This window comes from Mus caroli, chromosome 13, assembly GCF_900094665.2.
Source record: "Mus caroli chromosome 13, CAROLI_EIJ_v1.1, whole genome shotgun sequence".
In the NCBI taxonomy this organism is placed as follows: Eukaryota; Metazoa; Chordata; class Mammalia; order Rodentia; family Muridae; genus Mus; species Mus caroli.
The window spans coordinates 70,911,874-70,930,699 of record NC_034582.1 but is presented as its reverse complement, the minus strand read 5'-3'; the positions used below and the strand labels follow the sequence as shown (position 1 = coordinate 70,930,699).

The window sequence follows — 18,826 nt, the reverse complement described above, 5'->3', positions numbered from 1 at the left end:
CATTTTTCTTTACAGTCAAATGTGTATACGTGCCACACTGCTCTGTCCTTTTACTTAAATATTATCACACAAAAAACTATAGTACATGACCGCTCAACACCAGGAGAGGTCTTTGATGGCTATTTTCTACACTAAAAAGGGGTCATATATTGTAAACAATGGTATAAGTATTTAATCAATGGTAGCTAAATGGTGGGTTAAGAAAAGCAACAACAGAAAATACATTGTAGTTCTAAAATCAAATATAGGAATAACAATGAAATGCTGAATATTAGTCCTTGGAGAAATTAGCTTTAATTTCATTTTTCCACAGCTTTATAATGTTGATATGTTTCAAAGTGTGTTGCTTTAAGAATGTTGTTTAACACCAATATTAAAGAAGAAGAAGGTAAATGATCCCAAGTTTGGTACAAAATCCTTTGCATGTGCACATTCTAAATGCAAACAAAAAAAGACTGGATTTCCAGAAAACTCAGGGCCCTGGAAGTCAGAATTAGCAAAAGAATCCAAAGGCCATTGCTTGAATCTGGGCTGGAGCAAGGGCTAAACACACTTCAGTATACAAATCTTCATTAAGTAAATACATTCTCTAAACCAAAAATGGGTCACATAATCTAAATGGGGAAGGAAATAGCCTTGTGAATTACATGATACCCCCAGAAAGCAGATGGATGGAAGGGACTGTGTCTAATACAGGCAGATGGCAGCAGCCCAACCAGGAGGAGAAGACAGAAGGACGTGGGCACTGAGCTGCACAGTGCATTCTCCAGTATACACATAGCTGCCTGGGGGTCAGGCTGTACACACTAGATCAGCTTACTAGGGGGGTCAGGGAGAAAAACAACCAGAAGAACCTTTGTGTTCAAGTCTGTGCAAGTGTTAGACCTCCTCAGGCTCCATCAGAATGCTGAGTTCTGAGCCCTCCCACCCTAAGGCTTCTGATTGAATAACTGTCAGTGATTATAATGTTCCAACACAAATGGAAAAAAAAAACAGGTTACAGTTCTGTCTAAGAGAATAACCTCTGACATACAATTTAATTAAAGGATATTACCAATTCATAGGATTTCACAAAATAATACAAGGAGCCTGCTGGCTGAGAAGAAAAAAAAAACACATACAAAATTAATTAGACTGCCACATACCTCTGTACAATAAATGTTTACATCTGAAAAAAAAATTATTGAGACAAGATCTCACTACCAATTCTGGCTGGTCTGGAACTTTCTACATAGACCAAGCTAATCTCAAATTCAGAGATTTGCATGCCTCTGCTCCTACGTGCTGGTATTAAAGGCATGCACCACCATGCCCACTGGGATATTTAAAATCACAATCCAAAGTGAGTGACATATAGGTTATTTAAATATATAAATTATATTTTGAAAAAAATAGGTAACTCTGCTTTTAAGTTTTAAAACCTAAAATTTAAAAACTATGTTTCATATTAATAATATAAAAAAATAGGACACTGATTTTGTTTTATTTCAGGTCATGTCTTTTCATCATAAGCAAAAAAACTGCATGAATAATATTATCAGCATTATTTTCCCCAAATTTTCCATTAATGTGGTTTTAAATACAACCATATAACTGAGCATTCTGGACTTTATAGATATATCCATTAGCAGTCACAATCTTACAAACATTCATATTATGCTTCTTCAATAGGATCTGAGACGCAACTAGTGAGACAGAGTACAAGAAATGTAGATTTCACCAAGACTTGGTCTGAAGAATTCTGGGATTAAAAAAAAAGAAGAAGAAATTTTACTTTTTCATATTATTTGTAAAATGGTTACAAAGTTTTATTAAGAGGCAACCTCCAACAAGTACCCCATTATATCATACAAATGTAAAAAAAAAAAAAATTAACAGTTTGTGCCAGGTGATGGTGAAACACTTGGGAGGCAGAGGCAAGTGGATCTCTAAATTCAAGGCCAGCCTGGTCTATAGAGGGAAATTCAGAGCAGCCAGGGCTACACAAAGAAACTGTCTTGGAAACAAAGAAACAAACAAACAAATAATAGTTTTTAAGTAACTGTTAAATAACTAAGAATCAGGGTATTAACTTTCCTTATGGACCAAGTAAGAGGTTTCAGGTTAAAAGCAGACTAAGGGCTTACTAGAAAGTTACACCCCTAACTTAAGAACTTTGGTGTCTATAAAGAAAAAATTAAAAAGGAGGGAAAGCAATGGATCAAATGATCAAAACTGTAGCTTTAAATTTCTTTGTTTTTATTTTTTATTCTTTTCAAGATGGGATTTCATTGTGTACAGATGGCTGGCCTGGAACTCCATGCAGATCATGACGGCCTGGAACTCACAGAGATCCACCCACCTCTGCCTCCCAAGTGCCAGGGTTAAACTGGTGCACCACCACACCTAGCTGATACAATTATAATTTTAAAATACGGTGTTCTGGTGAGAACTCTTGATTCACTGCCTCATCTATAAGTATTTTCATCGGTTCCTTACTTAAGTCTCACAATCCACGATCACTGGGCTGACAGCTTCCGATTCAGTTCCAAAATTCTTTTATCACCGTGAGTCTCCGCATTCCTCACCAACACCTGTGTGAAATCATACAGAAGTTGGAGAAGCTACCATGATGCAACCGTTCACTTTTACTGTAATGAACTACTCAGCTAAAGTCGGCAATGGAAGCACTGTGTATTAGTAAAACTGCCAATAACTTGACTGCTCTAAGGATCAGTTGTACACAACATCAAGGACATTGTTTATAGCTTTGTCACCCAGAACCCTGACCCGACGCGCTGGTTTTTGCAGAGCTGTTCGAAGCCATGGAATAAGATCTGGGCTCTAGGTTTCAGGTTTTGTCAGGAAGCTTGTCTTAAGTTCTGCTAATGCCACCTGATCATTCAGTTGTTTTCTGTTTGTCTGCAAGAAGTGCTCTACTAGCAAACTAATAAGATAGCGTACAGCAATTTCAAGATTCTGCCTGATGATATAGGACTGCAACTGATTACACCAGACAACTAACTGCATTCATTATGGTATAGCCAGTGCATAGGGTAAGCTATCTGGGGCAGTGCTGGAGAGCTTGCCCTGGTGGTGTGGATGCTGAGAGCTGGTGGGCTGACCAACTCAGCTATCATACAGGCCCAGATCAAGGGCTTTGAGTTGGCCCAGCCAACATCTATCTCATCTACGAAGTGCTGAAGTATGTGAAGGGGCCAGCATGGATGATAGTATAGGGGAAGCCAGAGGCCTTGAACCAGACCACAGACTCTTTGCAATGACCATTTGCAAGTGAAGAAGTGTGGATGAAAGGGTATACACTGTGGGACACAGTGACACACTGCAGTTTCTACAACAAGGTTTGTTTGTTTGTTTTGGGGGTTTTCTGTTTTTAGGGGGCAAAGTTGCAGGGATGGAGGGCAGGTTCAAAGGGACAGGGAGACGAGTGGGATTGGGTTAGATGATGTGAAATTCATAAAGAATCAATGCAAAGTTGAATAAAATAAGAAAAAGAAAGTGCATAAAACTACACTGACAACTAAGATATGTAGGTGAGGATAACGTTTCATTGGCCGTATTTTAGCACAGAAAATAAAAAAAAAAATCTAAACTTGCACCTATGGTTACTACACAATTATTTATTTTCTTTAAATGACTAAGAGAAAGTTTATTCTGGAGCCAAATATGAGTGACCATGCCCAGGAACACAGATTTAGGTTACCTTAAATTTCATGCTCCAACATGGCTAACAATTTCATGATATTTTTTATAGTAACAGAACAAAGAAAGTCAAATATCAAACTACATTGATGGAAGCATATTTACTCTTACATGTGTGGGGTGAAATGATGGTGGACACATTCACAAGAAACTCTTGGTAGTCTGTTTTTCCTTGTACTATGGGTAGCAGGGATCTAAGTCAGCTTTCACAGCAATATCTAGATAGAGCATCTCGCTAGTGCCTCATGCAGTTCTTCAGAATACAGATCACAACTGACCTTGACAGAAGAGTTTGAAAGCATCAGTGCTAGACATTAGTTTAGACTTTGAACTCCAATATGCTCAAAGAAAATGTCATATGACTTCCTGTTGAATCTACACTGAACTAGTTTTTATTATTATTATTATTATTATTATTAGGTATTTTCTTCATTTACATTTCGCTATCCCCAAAGTCCCCTATACCCTCCCCCGTCCTGCTCCCCAACCCACCCACTCCCGCTTCCTGGCCCTGGCATTTCCCTGTACTGGGGCATATGATCTTCGCAAGACCAAGGGCCTCTCCTCCCATTGATGGTCAACTAGGCCATCCTCTGCTACATAAGCAACTAGAGACACAGTTCTAGGGGGTACTGGTTAGTTCATATTGTTGTTCCTCCTATAGGGTTGCAGACCCCTTTAGCTCCTTGGATACTTTCTCTAGCTCCTTCATTAGGGGCCCTGTGTTCCATCCAATAGATGACTGTGAGCATCCACTTCTGTATATGCCAGGCACTGGTATAGTCTCATACAAGACAGCTATATCAGGGTCCTATCAGCTAAATCTTGCTAGCATATGCAATAGTGTCTGGGTTTGGTGGTTGTATATGGGATGGATCCCCAGGTGGGGCAGTCTCTGGATGGTCCTTCCTTCCGTCTCAGCTCTGAACTTTGTCTCTGTAACTCCTTCCATGGGTATTTTGTACACTGAACTAGTTTTAAGCATAGCTTAATATCTTAGTTTTTCATGCCAAAGAATCTTAGCTTTCAAGATGGGAATTTTAAAACAGATGTAAAACACTAACTACAATTTAACCTTTAAACCATACATACAACTCTCTCTGTATTTTCAACAGCTGCAACATTAACTGTGGTATTTTCCCAAAGAACTTGATATTCATCTTTTAAAATTTCAATAATAATACAGTAAGTCTGAAAAGATAACTAATATTTGAAGTGAAGTTAACAGCTTACATCAATGAGTTCAGGGTCATCTTTCGCATAGAGGTGTCTTAAGAGGTACCACCGAGCGGCTGATACAATTGAGCTGGGGTATCCAGTCTGGTACACGACTCTCTCCAAAAGCCGCCGTGTCTCTCTAGAAGAATGACATGTACACTTACTTCAAGCATGGAAGTTATTATGGCAGATTTCACGTGCTAGTCTCATACATACATTACCTTTCTCATTTGTTTAAATATCTTTTTTGGGGGGGAGAAGGAAATTGCTTTTTTATTTTGTCTTTTAATTTTTCAGCTTAGCATATGTTTTCATTCTAGGTATTCATTGTACATGGCACTATGTCACACATGACCATTTTTTCTTTTTTTCAATTTTTTATTACATATTTTCTTCATTTACACTTCAAATGCTATCCCGAAAGTCCCCTATACCCCCCCCGCCCCCCTACCCACCCACTCCTACTTCTTGGCCCTGTTTAAATATCTTAACTGATTACTCTATGATGTTTACTTTGATAAGAACAGTAACAGCTATTATTTTATTATATATATTATATATTATTATTATTATTAAATGTTTAGTATGACTATGCACAAAGCACTATGGCATTTAGTCTCACTTAATATCACAACCTTATTGTTGTTTTTATTCCTACTGTAGACATGCAAATTAAAGCTCATTCAAAATACAAGGAGAAGACTCCAAATTATATGAGCATCTCTAGGTGTTCAACCTGTAATCTTTTTGACAAAAAAACAACAAAAAAAATTTGCAGAGAAATCAGTCAGGCATGAATAGTCTGAGCATGTCTGAAGCTCAGATCTAAGGAGGAGAAGGTGGAAGCCTCACAAGTCCAAGGCCTCTTGGGTTATACAGTAAGACCCTATCTCAAAAGTCCTCAATGAGGAAAAAGTTCTTAAACAAGTAACCAACCAACCAACCAGCCAATAACAGCCATGATCTATAATGGACAAGAACATTGATTACCGGCACAAGAAGCCACATGAGTAAAATCAAACACTTAGTGTTTTCAAGTATATGTTCAATATGTAAGCTCAACATACATAAATATCATTTATAGTTAGTTATGTTCTGACTTTTTTCTTTTATCTTACTAACATTTATGACTCAAAACTCCTTAGTGGTAAAAATAACATAAAATAACTAACTTCAGAACTGCTAACTAAAGCAATCATATAAATAACAATTGTTTTGAGCAGGAACTAAAGAAGTTGTCTTGAAAAAGTCCATTACTGTGTTACATCATAAGCACAGTTTCTTCCTAGAGGGCATGTTTAGGGCCTAATTTTTGGAAATGCTATCAATGGTAAAAAGAATGGCAGGGTCGCTGAGAGCTAGTGTTCTCATGTCCCTGATGTGCATCAGCAGGAACGGCTCACGGTTTACAGACAGAACATCCTCAGCGAAGCTGCATGCCCACTCGATGCACACAAAGAGCCCCTCGCCAGGTGAGTATTATAAATAGAGTTGGTGAATATTATAGAATTGAGGGATCTTAATCATCCATCAGTCTTTTTTGTGTGACTTGGCTTTGTGAGGGGGGCATGTTTATATATAGTAAGCTCTATTTCTATAAACCTATTCTATATTCTGTGTCAGCAATGTTTATTTCAGCCATTGGTTTATATATAGTTGACTTTTTAGAGCCAGATGTTATTTAAAAAAAAAATTTAAATACTTTTCACCTATATATGGCATCTAAATAATGTTCTTTAGATTTGTGATCCCCATCCCCAACCTCTAATAAATAATAAAGTTTTGTTTTAATCTGAACAGCCTTTGACTTTTCTAGACATGAAAACCCATATTTGCAAATAGGTTTATCTTTTCAACATTTGTTAATTTTTCCAAGCTTGTTAAATTAGCAAAATTTCTATTAATATAATCTTGAGCCAGAACCACTATGATTTTGACTGTTTCTAGAATCCACATTACATTATATCCTAAAATAGAAAAAAAAAATTAAAATTCTCAAGGGCATCTTCACGTGAAACGTTGACATGCCAAACCTGTCATATTTATACCTGTGCAGCATTTTCTGTTAAATAAATAAGAAATGTTTTATTCTTCACTACAATACAGAATGAGATGTTCCTAAAGTAGAGACAAAATATCCCAAAGCTTGATACATTAGTTTATCTCATTATAAATCTTCCCTCAATTATTTCATAGGAGGCTTTATAATCACCTAGAAGTTCCAAGCAAACAATAAACATAGATGTCTAATACCTTGCTCCCATCTTACGGTTGAACTGTAACAATGCTTGCAAGAAGACAGCCAGAGGGCTAAAGCAAACCTTCAAGGCCTCACTTGTGGCTTCTTGAACCAAGGATGACCAGTGATCACCTGAAACATTAGCCTAAAAAAATGCAAAATAAACATTAACTCTAAGTTTTGACATGGTCACTCTAAAAATGAGTTGGTCCCAGCACTGAGAAGGGAAAGTGGACATGAGCTCCTATCCCTATCCCAGATGCTATCTCCATCTGCTTGCTGAAGAAACGTCTCTGGGTACACTACCCACACTTCAGGGTGGGCTACATGCCCAGGAGTACAAGGCTACAACAGGAACTCAATGGTGTTTTTACAGAATTTTTGTCTCATGTGGCTTTGTTTGAGCATTTTGGGATGGGGTGGGGGTGGGGTCTTACTGGTATTTTGCTTATAAAGTATTATTTCCAATTTTGTGTTCTTAGGGGTTTTGTTTGTGTGTATTTGTGTGCCTGCGTTTCTTGTGCCTTTTCCTTTAATCCTGTTTTGTTTTACTTGCCTATTTCTTTTCTTCTTTTCTTCTTTTTAAATTATCTTTAATCTTTTTTGACAGTCCAGTCATTATCCCCCGTCCTGGTCAGCCCGCTCTCTGACTGTTCCTCATCCCATTCCTCCTCCCTGTTTACAAGAGGACACACCCACCCTACCAGGCCTCTCCACTCCCTGGGGCCACAAATCTCTTGAGGGTTAAGCACATCTTCTCTCACTGAGGCCAGACCAATTAGTCCTCTGCTATATTTGTGTCAGGAGGCTCTTATCAGCTGTTGTATGCTGCCTGTTTGGTGGTTTAGAGTTGAGAGAGATCTCAGGGATCTGGGCTAGTTGAGACTGCTGGTCTTCCAGTGAGATTGCCCTCCTCCACAACTTCTTCCAGCCTTTTCCTAATTCAACCACAGGGGTCCCTGGCTTCTGTCCACTGGTTGGGTGTAAGTATCTCCATCTGTCTTGGTCAGAGACTGAGGCTCACCAAAGCCATAGCAGCATGGTGCTCTTCCACTGTACACCCATTCTTTCATGAAAACTGTATTAATAGGTCCTGAGCAAGCTTTTGGAAGTTGATATATGGCAAATACTATAGTTGAGAAATGATATGAGGCTCTCCAGGCCTGAGAGATTTTAAAGGTGTTCTCTTATGATAGCTTTCTCAGAGACTTTTAACTTCAGAAGCAGGTGTCTATCTGCCACACAACACTCAGTTCTTAGTACAAAAATACAAGTGTTGAGAATTATTAACAGATTTAAAGATGGCAAATGAAAGTGTGGAACCCTATGTGGTGTCATTATTTCTTCATCTGCTCCACAACTATTTATTGGGAACTGATCACCTATCCACAAAGCATTGGTAAAGCCAAGGAATAAAACAAAGCATGGTCCATGAGTCAGTCTACAGCAACATCACCCATAGCATTCACCCCAAAACTCTTTTCTTTCTTAATCAAAATATATAAAGCGAGTTGATCATATTTGCATAGACTAATTAGGTAAAAACAAGCTATTGCAGGCCTGCACAGGACAGTCTCTTCTAGTCATGTAAAGTAGAAAGGACAGCTCATCTTTTCACTATGAGTTTTGTGAATATGATAAAATTTCAAAATACTATCAAAAGATAAGATTTTAAAATTCTCCCTTATCTCTAAAAGCCCAGTTCTTTTACTCAAAAGAGCTGTCATAGTTTTTATGTATTTTTCCATGAATTGGTATCTATGCACTTCCATTCTTGTATTTTTTCAAACACACATATATCCTGGTTCTTAAACATATAACAACTACAAAAGTGCTCAAACAGGATTATTGTATATAAATTGATCTGCAGGTTGACTTCACTCTCATGTACACATTGTCTTTAAGAATTTTACCTGCTGGCAATAAGACTTTTTGGTTAATATATGTAAAATTGGCATCAGAAAATAGGATATCAAGTCATAGGTCGATAGAAATACCATGAGGAATGTCAAATTGAATGAAGAAAAAAAATGTTAAATTCTGGCATCTTTGTCACAGTAAGTAGCAGACTTGAATTCTTAAGTTACCAAAAATACAACTTTTAAAATTACAGTCTTAGAGTGTTTCTAAACAATTTTGAAATTCTGTTGTAGTCTGTGGGTTCCTATTGCCCTATGTCTCCCTAGAGCTCAAGGTACAATCCACAAGAGACCACAGCAAAAGACAACAAAACAATGGGGAAATGCCACAGAATATCACTTTGTGAAAGGTTGTGTAATTAAAAAGGAAAGGGTTTTGTGATGTGTTGCAGTAAATGACCTCCCAAATATGCTCTGGCAATGAAAACCCAACACAGTTAATATGATTACATTCTGTGCGCCTAGATCGGGCAGATCTACTGCTACACTACCAGCTTCCACAGCTTATGAGACCCCTTAGAACTTGCGGTTTCTCCAGGCCATATGCTTCTGCTCTGCTTTTCTTCATCTCCTCCTTCTCTGCACCCTCTCCCTCTTCCATTTTCTCCTTCTCTCTCCCTACCTTCCACTCCACCTTCCCTTTTATCTGCCCAATCAACAGCTCTCCTTTATTTTACAAATTAAGGTGGGAAGCAGGCTTATAGGAAATCACCTCAGTGCTGACTCATTCCTTGTTCATACCCACTCACAGGAGAAAGGAATGAACATCAAATATAATTAGCCCTAGGGCTATCCACAACAGCGATGGAATCAAGTTTTCATGATTACAATTGCAATATGCTTACCATGCACACTTCCAATGCAAGAAGGGCTAGCTTCAACAGACTCGAGAGCTTCCCACTCCAGTTGCCCTGTTGGGATGCCACTTGGAGACTCTTTCTGTAACACATCTCTGCAGCACCCATCATTCCTTGGGACTGATACACCTGTGCCAACCACTAAGGAGCAGAAAAGACAGATGCAGAACATCTGAACTTAGTACAGAGTCTACATTCCCTACAAATTCAATAAACTCTAATGAACTTAATTTTTTAATTCAATTATTGTTATGTCTCATGTTCCCAAAATGGAGGGTAGTCACACAGTTTAATCTGCTAGCAACATTTTCATAGTCCTATCAAGCTGAAGTCTAAATGTCTCCAAAGATGGCAAGTCAAATTATCAAATGCAAAAAGACTATGTAAGTACTAATCCAAAGAAAGTTTGTGCAGCTGTAGCACTATCCAACAATGTAGTCTTTAAGACAAGAGCATGGAGAGAATAAGTTGATATTGTAACAGTACTCGTTCCACATAAGCATTTCTACATTTGCAAATACCCAGCAACATAGAATTCATGAAAAAAGTCTGACAGAAACCAACAGTAGATATGTTCCCAGTAACGGGTGATTTTAACATGCCTACTTCATCATTCAGATTAAGAAACACACGCACACACACACACACACACACACACAGAGTAAAATAAAAATTCAGCATGCCAACAAAAGATACAATGACAAGCTTGGTTACACTACCTACTTTAAGATACAAAGATAAACTTGGTTTACACTACCTACTTAAAACACTAATTAACACATGTTTTACAGCTACACAATGCAGGATTTACCAAGTATGCCTTTATGTTGGGTTATAAAACAAATCTTAAGCCAGACATATTGGATCATGCTATAATGCCAGCACTCTGAAGGCTAAGGCAGGAGGAGCACAAGATCCAGGAGGACACCCTGGGCTACTAGTGAGCCCCTTTTTCAAACACTATCACAAAGACTACATTTCAATAAATACCACCAGCCTGAAATCATAAAATTACCATCTAACTAAACGGAACTATGCTTGAAATTATTAACAGAAAAATATAATATACTCATATTAGAAAATTTCAAAGATGCTTCAAACAAATTCTAATGATAAACAGCATTTTGAAACAAATGGCAATGGAAATGCTACACTAGAATGCAAATTAGACAGCAGGCAAAGCACGAGTGATGCAAGTAAAGGCTAGACTTCAGAACTGAGCCGTGTGGGCAATAGTCCACTGGTAACGCCAGTGTCCAAGAAATGGAGAGAAGAGACACTCAGCAAGCTGGCGTGTCAGACTAGCCAAAACAATGAGCTCTGGAACACTCAGAGCAAGCTGGCGTGTCACACTAGCCAAAACAGAGAGCTCTGCCTTAGGTGAGAGAGACAGAGCAATTGAGAAAGGCACCCAATATCAATCTCAGGCCTCTACAATCATACACACACACACACAAACACACACACACACACATGTACACATACATGAGCATCCGTATACACAAATGAAACTACCACAAATGGGTGTACACACACACACAAACACACACCTGCATACTGTGAACATAAATACTAGAAAGGGGAAAAACCCCACATGTTAGATAACAAAACTCTGCCTCATGAAGTTATGGCAGGAAAAGCAAATCAACAGATTAAGATGAAATAAAACACAATGAAGAAACAGCAAAGAGAAGTAACTAGTAACATGAAAGGAAGCAGAAAAAGACCAACGCAGCAGGACATTAGTTTTCAGCAAATAAAGGACAAAGAATTAGGACCACAGATAAAAATACTTAGCAACCAACTTGCATGAATGAAAATTACAGGCCAGTTTCTCTTATGACTGCTGCGTCAAAAGTTCTACACATGAGAGCTAGAGATGGTTTAGCAGTTAAGGGTACTTGATGCTCTTGCAGAGGACCTAGGTTCAATTCCGACTACCCACACAGCAGCTAACAACCCAATGCAACTTCAGTTCCAGGGACGTCAGCAGCACGAGGCGCACACACAGCACACACACACATACAAGTAAAACGCCCTCAAACAGAAATACTTCTTAAAAAATCTAAACATGGTATTTGAAAATGACAAATCATTACATTAATGTATCATGATAAGTAGGACTTAAAAAGATTTGTTTACTTATTTTTATTGTGTGTATGTGTGTGTGTGTGTGTGTGTGTGCATGCGTGTAGCATGCATGTGTTCATGTTGGGGAGGGGGTATACACATAGAAACAGAGATTAAGCCGGGCGTGGTGGCGCACGCCTTTAATCCCAGCACTCGGGAGGCAGAGGCAGGCGGATTTCTGAGTTCGAGGCCAGCCTTGTCTACAAAGTGAGTTCCAGGACAGCCAAGGCTATACAGAGAAACCCTGTCTCGAAAAACCAAAAAAAAAAAAAAAAAAAANAAACAGAGATTAACTATCAGGTGTCTTCCACAAACACTCTCCACCTCCTCTATTGAGCCAGGGCCTTTTGGAGAGCAATGACTGGCTAGACTGGCTGGCTGGCTAGGGAGCCCCTAGGAGTCTCCTGTCTCTACCTCTTTTATGTGTGTGCTAGGAATGCTGGCTCAAATTCTCATGGTAGCACAGCAAGCACTCTGCCCACTGAGCCATCTCCCCAGCTCAAGATTTATTCACTCTAAAGAAATAATCAAAAAACACTCACTAAATTCAGAATCTACTTAATCAAATTATGGTTCATCACTATTAAAAGTTGGCATAAAATAGCATTCAAACAGAAGCCACAGATGTGATAATATACATATATATGTATATATGATATCAACTTATAGAATGCAATTACATTTGTAAAATTTGATGAATTCCAGTAACTCATATGTAATTCACTTAGTTTATTAATCTCCTTAAAAAGCCAATTTAAAACTTATAAAAACATGCTTCAAAGAGAGTATCTGAAAGGTCTATGGCATTTGAGGAGTTGCTCAGCATCATTAGCCATCAGGTAAATGAGAGTCAGAACAACCAAAAATACTATGACTGACAAATCTAACAAAGTATGAGAGCAACAGCAGCCTAGCCACACCCGCTTACGGAAAGCTCATGTGCATATAAACCAGCACACACATATGCAATGCTTGGCAAGATCCGCAAACAAAAGAAGACATCTAAGATGTTCATTGTTCCATTACACACAATAACTCAAAATAACAAAATGAGATAAGAAACAGTCTGGCCACACACAAAAAAAGGATTCTCCCATAAGTAATATTAAATTAAAATAGACAGATACAAATGAGAATTCCATTTTTATGAAGTTCAAAACTAGTTAAAGTGAGATAGAAATGACAAAAGTAAAAAATCACAACTTCTCTTGTAGCTTTTAAGAGTGCAGATGTGTTGAGGTTTGGTCTTTTGCTATATATTGTAATGCTAAATACTGGTCTGCAAGGCCTGGTTGCCCCTTACGCGCTCTTTCTACAAGATGGCACCTTAGCCAGGTGGGTCTAGGCCTGCCACCCTTTCTTTTGTTGCAGGGTAAAGTGGGAGGAGTCTCGCCAATGGCCCTAATCTTCATAACTAGAACCTCTCCTAGCACATGCCTTGGCTGCAACATTAAGCTTTCTAGAGTTCCTTTTCTCTCCAAACTGTTCATTTTTTATTTCTTTCTGTCCACTTGCTCTTTTTTTTCTTTATAGATCTGCAACAACCATTCAAATGACTCAACATTATATAGTATTGAAATGCTCTGCATTAATGAAATTAGTTGATTAATCTTTGATTAATTTTTCATTTGCCTCCTGCAAGTTCTCAGGACATGGGCAGAAAGCAGGTAGATACTTGGCAAAAATGTAACTGAATGATCACTAGCCTAGTTGCTAAAACTGTTCCCCTCAGAAATCTCCCTTATCCTTTGCTACTGAGAAATGCCACTCAGATTTTACATTCTATAATTTCACATGAATGGCATCTTTAACTGCATTCATGTTCAAGTTTGTGGGACAAACCCCACGCAAGGGTTTGTCCCATTATCTTTCCTGTGCTGTTGGGTATAAATGCTAAGGTTGTTATGAATTTCCTCTTGGATGCTGGAGCTGACACTGCTCAGTCCTTTTCTGTTCTTGGAATGTCTCTGGTTTTAGGGCTAGAATAAATCTGGCTTCATAGATTATATTCAAAAGCATTTTACTCTCTTTGATTTTCAAGAGAATCTTGAATAGAACTGCTGTTATTTCTTCCTTAAATGTCTGCACTGTGCATCAGTTTCAGCACTTCAACCTTCCAGGCTCCTACAAAGATGGCCCTGTATGATCTACTTACAACATTCAAGAACCTTTCCCGTTCCAGAGTCCTGAAGTCTTCCACATTCCTTTACAAAATCCATGATCAGGTGTTTTAAGCAATTGCCCACACTCTGGTAACAATGTCTGTATTAGTTACTTTCTGTTCTTGTGCTAAAACACCATGACCCAAAGTGACTTTTGGAATACAGTTTATTTTGGTGTGCAGTATGGCAGGGATGGTGGCAGCTGGATGCAGCAGGCATGGCAACAGGAACAGGAAGCAGAGAGAGCAAACCAGCAATGAGCCAAGGCCACATACTCTCAAAGCCAACCCCTGAGACACATTTCTTCCCGAAAGGCCACAGTTTTCAAATATCTCCAAATAGTGCCATCAACAAGGGACAGGCATTCAAAACACACTTTCATTCAAACCACCCTGGAGCCATGAGCCAACATCACCCCCTCCCTTATGTTGCTCTTATCACATATTCTGTCAAAGAAGCAGGGAAAGTAACTAAGACAGTGAGTGGCCTTACTATAAAACCGAACATGTAGTCTGCTTACATTAACTCAAAGTAAAAGACAGGGCTCTGCCATTGTTTTCAACTGAGAAAATTTACAACCAACAATTAAGAATGGCTTAAAACATTATAGAAACAGGTCCTAAACCAATATTAAAATTTTAAAATACTCTTCAGATTTGGAAACTGGTGAATATCGTCTAACAGCAAGACTTAAATAGAGATGGAGGATATTCCCAACTAGCATCACAGCATATTTCGATTTAGGACTCACATGAGAAAGCAGAGAACTCACCTGCCATGCCGGGACAGAGGCTGAGTTGGACATGACCGTTTTTTGCAGTTCTTCCAGTACAGCATCTGGGAGGGGCTTCTGTGACTCCAGGAGTGATCTACACTGAACTTGTCTCAACAGTAAGATAACAGCTGGCTGGTCAGGGTTACTTTTCAAACTCTAAAAATTAAATCCCAAATAGAAACATATCAAAATAGGCTCTAAACTGAAATAAGTAAAAGGCAATTACACTGTACTCCATGCTAAAACATTTTATTCTCCTTAATTTAAACTTTTTTTTTTTTTTTTGGCTATTGAAAAAACAGGATCAAAAGTTAAATAAATAAAATGCTACACAGCCTGAGAATACTAAAGCATATGTACACTTAAATACTCTTTCATATAAGTAGTCGTGTTGTAGTGCTTGAGTCACTAAGTTTAGATTTAATATGCCCCGTTGTGTCGGTTTATTCTCAGGTGTTATACTAAGGTTCCGAATGTAAAATTCACCCAAGAAATATAAAAAGTAAAGGTTATCACTATTACAGTGGGACATACCATACTGTATGATTAATGTAACATTTCTATTTACTTATGAAGTATAGTGCCATAACTTAATACATATATTATGATATCAGAATAATTATAATTTTCATCTCAAATGTCAGTTCTGTAGGTTGGCAAACTTGCAACTCTTCTGTGTTGCTCCTCTTCAGAGAATGCTTGTCTATTTTTCTCTCATTAGCTCACAGTCCAATATATATCTAAAGTGTATTTGAAGGCTTTATCCTAAGAGAGATTAAAACTATAAAATGAAAAGGACAGACTCATAAAGCATTCCACATTCTAGCAAAGAGGACATTACAACTGCTAATTTATGCTTAGTCAGCATCCACAATATAATTAATACACTGTCCTGGATATAGAGCAGGTAGAATCCTTCACATGAAAGAGAAAATATATTATTCTGCTTTTCAAAGAATTGAAGGACAAAAGGGATCATGAAAGACCATTTTTATCTCTCTGTAAAATTTGTTTCTCACTTAAACCATTTCTAAGAAAACAACATACTTGCTCTGGTATTTATGAGACATAAGCATCCAGAAAAAAGCCATGTTTAAAACTCTTCTTTTTAGTAGGTCCATGAAACCTTTACCTGATTAACTGATTGAATAAATATTTATTTAGTCACTCTATGTGGCAAGAAAGATGCTAACAATCTACCCTTAAAACCTGCCAGCAGAGAGCCACAAAGCCCTAACCCATGGAGACGAAAAAGCAGTTCCAGGCACCAGACAGCAATCTTCAGTCATTCTACTGCTTCAGAACTTGGAACAGTGAACACATTCTTGAGAACAGTATGCTAACGGGAGTAATCAGAGACCAAAGGAATGGTACCCTAAGCAAAATAAACAGTCTGTACACAGAGTCCAGACAGGGGCTGGGAAGAAGTGATTAAGAGACCTCCTTGTTGAGGACTGAGTTCAATTTCCAGCGCCCACACAATGTACCTTATTACTGCCTATAATTCCAGCACCAGGATATATGATACCCTATGATCTCCTCATACACTGACACACATATACACACATGAATAGATAATAATAAGATTTCTTTAGCAAAAAAGCTATGAGGGTTTTAGAAGCAGTATAGTAGTAGCAATACACTTCTAGCTGCTGTGAGCTTCTTGGCAAATACTTAATATTTTTTCAAAAATGAATTTTCTCAGTCATAAAAAGCTTGACAATCATAAACATGTTCATCATTGATTGTTATAAAGCCCAGAAAAAATAATGCTAAATGGAAGGACTGACTTGCAGTAAGTAGCCAATGAACGCTGTGTGCTATTACTACCACCCTATACTCTAAGTACTACATGCTAGGGTTTTACTTAAGACAAAAAAGCATAACTTTCAAAGTTAATTCCACAATAGTACCTGTGTGCACAGAGATTCAGCTTCAGATGTTTTTCCTGTGTCAATCAGACCAGTGACAACTTGTGAGAAAGACCACTTTTCAAGCGACTGGTTGTAATTTTGCAAAATTTCTTTGTCCTTAACTGTAAAACAAATGAAACGAAAAAAAGAGATCAATGCTACTATCTTCTGCTATGTATAATGTGCTCTCAAGGGGAGGATCATTTGCTAACAATTTTAACAGGTTCACTTTACTTACTTTTTCTTAGAGACACAGTCTATATAGCCCAAGCTGACCTCACACTCACATTTCTGAAATCTCACAATTACCACTACACCCAGTGCCTGGGCACTAGACCACCACAGATTTACTATGAATATTTCTGATTGATATCTTAAGTATATACCCTGTATAAAACAATGAAAGTTCACTGAAAAATAATGAGCAATTTCTATAGTGTAACTAAAGTAAAAGCAGCTACATCAACTCTGAAGAGTTGTAGCTTATACCCTGGCAGACAAACGCTACAGCTGAGGCAGGACACAAGGTCACCATGAGCGAACGCCTTTGGCTGTCCCTGTGTAATCACTTCTGTTTCCAGCTCATCCAAGCTCCCTTATCCTCTGCTGCTTAGAAATGCCACTCAGATTTCACATTCTATAATTTCACATGAATGGCATCTTTAGCTGCATTCATGTTTAAGTTTGTGGGACAAACCCCACCCAAGGGTTTGTCCCATTATCTTTCCTGTGCTGTTGGGTATAAATGCTAAGGTTGTTATGAATTTCCTCTTGGATGCTAGCTAGAGCTGACACTGCTCAGTCCTTTTCTGTTCTTGGAATGTCTCTGGTTTTAGGACTGGAATAAATCTGGCTTCATAGATTCTCTTCAAAAGCATTTTAATCTCTTTGATTTTCAAGAGAATCTTGAATAGAACTGGTGTTATTTCTTCCTTAAATATATGGTAGAATTCATCAGTGGCATCATCTAGTCTTACAGTTTTCCTCCTGACATTTCAGTCTTGATATCCTTAGTAGACATGTAGCTATTGATTTATTTCTGCTTAAGCAAATTTTGAGTCTTATAGAATTTTATTATTTTTTCTGAGTTGTCAAAAGTCAGGACATGAAGTTGCTGTTGAAATATTAACATGTTAATAGCTGCAGTGACATACTTTCATTCAAATGCTTGTTTCCTATCTTCTTTTTCTTAGCTCATATAAGTGTAGATTTATTAACTGTACTACTCTTCTAAAAAAAAAAAAAACCCATGTTTTTACAATCAATTGATTTTTCTTTGTCTTATCTTTCCCATTTCTTTTTTTTTTAATTAGGTATTTTCTTCATTTATTTTCGAGTGCTATCCCCAAAATCCCCAATATCCTCCCCCCTCACTTCCCTATCCACCCACTCACATGTCTTGGCCCTGGCTTTCCACTATACTGAGGCATATAAAGTTTGCACAACCAATGGGCCTCTCTTTCCACTGATGGTCAACTAGGCCATCTTCTGATACATATGCAGCTAGAGACACGAGCTCCGGGGGGTACTGGTTAGTTCATATTGTTGTTCTACCTATAGGGTTGCAGATCCCTTTAGCTCCTTAGGTACTTTCTCTAGCTCCTCCATTGGGGGCCGTGTGATCCATCCAATAGCTGACAGTGAGCATCCACTTCTATGTTTGTTTGGCCCCGGCATAGTTTCACAAGAGACAGCTATATCTGGGTCCTTTCAGCAAAATCTTGCTAGTGTATGCAATGATGTCAGCGTTTGGAAGCTGATTACGGGATGGATCCCTGGATATGTCAGTCTCTAGATGGTCCATCCTTTCGACTCAGCTCCAAACTTTGTCTCTGTAACTCCTTCCATGGGTGTTTTGTTCCCAATTCTAAGAAGGGGCAAAGTGTCCACACTTTGGTCTTCGTTCTTCTT

General features: G+C 38.2%; 1 protein-coding gene across 6 annotated transcripts in view; it reads right to left on the bottom strand.

Moving 5' to 3' along the window:
* Nucleotides 1–277: 277 nt before the first annotated feature.
* Nucleotides 278–18,826, bottom strand: part of Ttc37 (tetratricopeptide repeat domain 37) — an 89,456-nt gene continuing 70,907 nt past the window's right edge. For all 6 annotated transcript variants that reach the window (XM_021180671.2, XM_029468331.1, XM_029468334.1 and 3 more), the window contains 7 exons: nt 16,916–17,037; nt 15,000–15,158; nt 9,924–10,076; nt 7,174–7,304; nt 4,936–5,059; nt 2,479–2,573; nt 278–1,741 (listed from right to left, as the gene is read on the bottom strand). In XM_021180671.2, the coding sequence (XP_021036330.1) occupies nt 2,499–2,573; nt 4,936–5,059; nt 7,174–7,304; nt 9,924–10,076; nt 15,000–15,158; nt 16,916–17,037 (764 nt within the window). In that variant the 3' untranslated portion in view covers nt 278–1,741; nt 2,479–2,498. The remainder of the gene's footprint in view (nt 1,742–2,478; nt 2,574–4,935; nt 5,060–7,173; nt 7,305–9,923; nt 10,077–14,999; nt 15,159–16,915; nt 17,038–18,826) is intronic.